At 45.8% G+C, this 2500-nt stretch overlaps 1 protein-coding gene across 4 annotated transcripts in view; it reads right to left on the reverse strand.

Moving 5' to 3' along the window:
• The window catches only part of mospd2 (motile sperm domain containing 2), an 18887-nt gene that overhangs the window by 4140 nt on the left and 12247 nt on the right, over nucleotides 1–2500 (reverse strand). For 2 of the 4 annotated variants that reach the window (XM_083537359.1, XM_083537361.1), the window contains exons 10-11: nucleotides 1970–2064; nucleotides 19–117 (exon numbers count right to left, since the gene is read on the reverse strand). In XM_083537359.1, the coding sequence (XP_083393485.1) occupies nucleotides 19–117; nucleotides 1970–2064 (194 nt within the window). The remainder of the gene's footprint in view (nucleotides 1–18; nucleotides 118–1969; nucleotides 2065–2500) is intronic. The other 2 variants (XM_083537360.1, XM_083537362.1) reach the window with 1 other exon arrangement.

Below are 2500 nucleotides of genomic sequence, written 5' to 3' on the forward strand. Positions count from 1 at the left end.
ACACGTATGAACACTTACAATTGTCCCATCAGTGAATGGAGCAAAAGTTCACGTCCGACCCCTGTCAAGACAAACTCCAACACATTACACACCATGTTGGGCATTTGGGGGTATTTACTGTGAGTGGAAAGAGAGGGGCTTCAGAGAAGAGATGTAGAACTTATGATGATATCAACAGAGCACAGAGGATGTTCTACATCTCACCTAAATGGTATCACATGCAGATGGTGCAGGAACAGTGCAACTCAACAATGGCTTTAGATTTCAGTAAAAACACCTCTGAGGCACCATGACCAGATAAAAATCAGGAAATGAGAAGAACAAATAAAACCTTTGACAAGACCCTCGTTACCCATACATTTTAAAAAACTTACTCTTCTTGATGGCAACACCGAACCTCTGACTCTCTGATGCATTAACACTTCTGAAAATCTCATACTAGATGATTGACTCTGGTCCTCACTGCACCTTGCAGCAGGAGTACTACGCAGTTCCTCAGTAAGCCCATGGACAAAGTGGTTTCCTCCATTAAAAGGGAAAAAAATGTCCGCCTATGCCGTTTATAGCTGTAGGAGAGAAAATAACTGAGCAATGGCGTCACCCTGATGCTCCTCCACCCTGCCTGCTCCCGTTCCTTTGGAGAAATGCTAAGGGAGAAGAGGTTCACCACAAGTAGAGGTCGACCAATGAATCAGTTTTGCCAGTTGATGGCTATCTGCAAAAATCCATACCAATAGGTTTTGCGATGTTGTTACGAGGGCGGCCTCTAGAGGCGAATCACTGACACCACGTGCTGTTTGTTGTAGTACACGTGAGACTGCGCGCTGCACGGCGAGCACTACATTATATTTATTATTTATAAAATTCTATTTATTAATAAATATATATTTTTCTCTTTTTCCTTATTTTATTTTTGTAATAAAGTTTTGTAATAAAAGTATTATTTTACATGCAGTGTTTGTTTTTCTCCAGTATCCATTTTAAAGGCTCGTTTTCTAATAATATTTTGATTAATTTAATGTAGAACATGGACACCACCTCCTCCATCCATCTCACTGAAGCACCTTCTACATGGACACCAACTCCTCCATCCATCTCACTGAAGCACCTTCTACATGGACACCACCTCCTCCATCCATCTCACTGAACCACCTTCTACATGGACACCACCTCCTCCATCCATCTCACTGAAGCACCTGCTACATGGACACCACCTCCTCCATCCATCTCACTGAACCACCTTCTACATGGACACCACCTCCTCCATCCATCTCACTGAAGCACCTTCTACATGGACACCAACTCCTCCATCCATCTCACTGAAGCACCTTCTACATGGACACCACCTCCTCCATCCATCTCACTGTAGCACCTTCTACATGGACACCACCTCCTCCATCCATCTCACTGTAGCACCTTCTACATGGACACCACCTCCTCCATCCATCTCACTGAACCACCTTCTACACGGACACCACCTCCTCCATCCATCTCACCCAACCACCTTCTACATGGACACCACCTCCTCCCTCCATCTCACCTGATGTCCTCGTCTCTGTCCACAACACCTTCATCTCTGCCACATCTCCTGCAGAGTCCACCCCTTACAGGCCCAATACCCCTCTATCTGAACCTGCTTCTCTTCATAAACCATCTTACTGCCTCTACCTCCTGTCTCCATCCACTCTTTAATGATCTCTCCGTCCCCAGCACCTGTGCCCCGAGTCTCTTATTGCACCCCATAACCTTCTAATCTTTTCGTTCCAATATCTTTCCCTACACCAAACCTCCATCTCCAACACATTCCTACAACCTGGACATCGATCTGTTCCTGTGGAAGTCCTGTAGCTTCATTCCTACATCCTGTGCACTACATCTCCATTGTCTATAATGTTCCTTAAACTCTAAAAGGTCCATCAGGTCCATCAGACACTTTACTGCAGTGTGTGTTCCAGCCACTGCCTCTTACCTGACATGCAGCAAAGTGCCCCTGAAAGTGGTCAGGGGTTTCCTGGCTCCTCGGAGTCGACTTTCAGTTCTCTCCGATTCTTCAGTGAAGTTCACCTGGAAACACAAACCAGAACAAAACACAACTATTACACTTACGCCATCATCCAGACTGATGTACAGCTGAGCAGGTTAAGGGCCGTGCTCAGGGGCCCCACAGTGACAGCTCAGGGGCCCCACAGTGACAGCTCGGTGGTGGTGGTGGCATATGAATTTGTGACCTTCTGATCCAAAGTCCAATGCCTTAACCCCACACACACACACACACACACACACACACACACACACACACACACGAGTCATGTGTGAGTCACAAGATGCAAACCAAAGTGCTGAACACACACACTTACTGTTTCCCCGAGATTACAGAAGTAGGACAAAAGCAATTATTAAAAGAGAACACATACACTCACACTCACACACTCACACACACACACACGTGCACAATAGTGTCATAGGGGAGAGGTTAAAGGTCACATCACTGATGAGTCAA

Source organism: Silurus aristotelis (assembly GCF_946808225.1).
Source record: "Silurus aristotelis genome assembly, chromosome: 3".
Taxonomy (NCBI): domain Eukaryota; kingdom Metazoa; phylum Chordata; class Actinopteri; order Siluriformes; family Siluridae; genus Silurus; species Silurus aristotelis.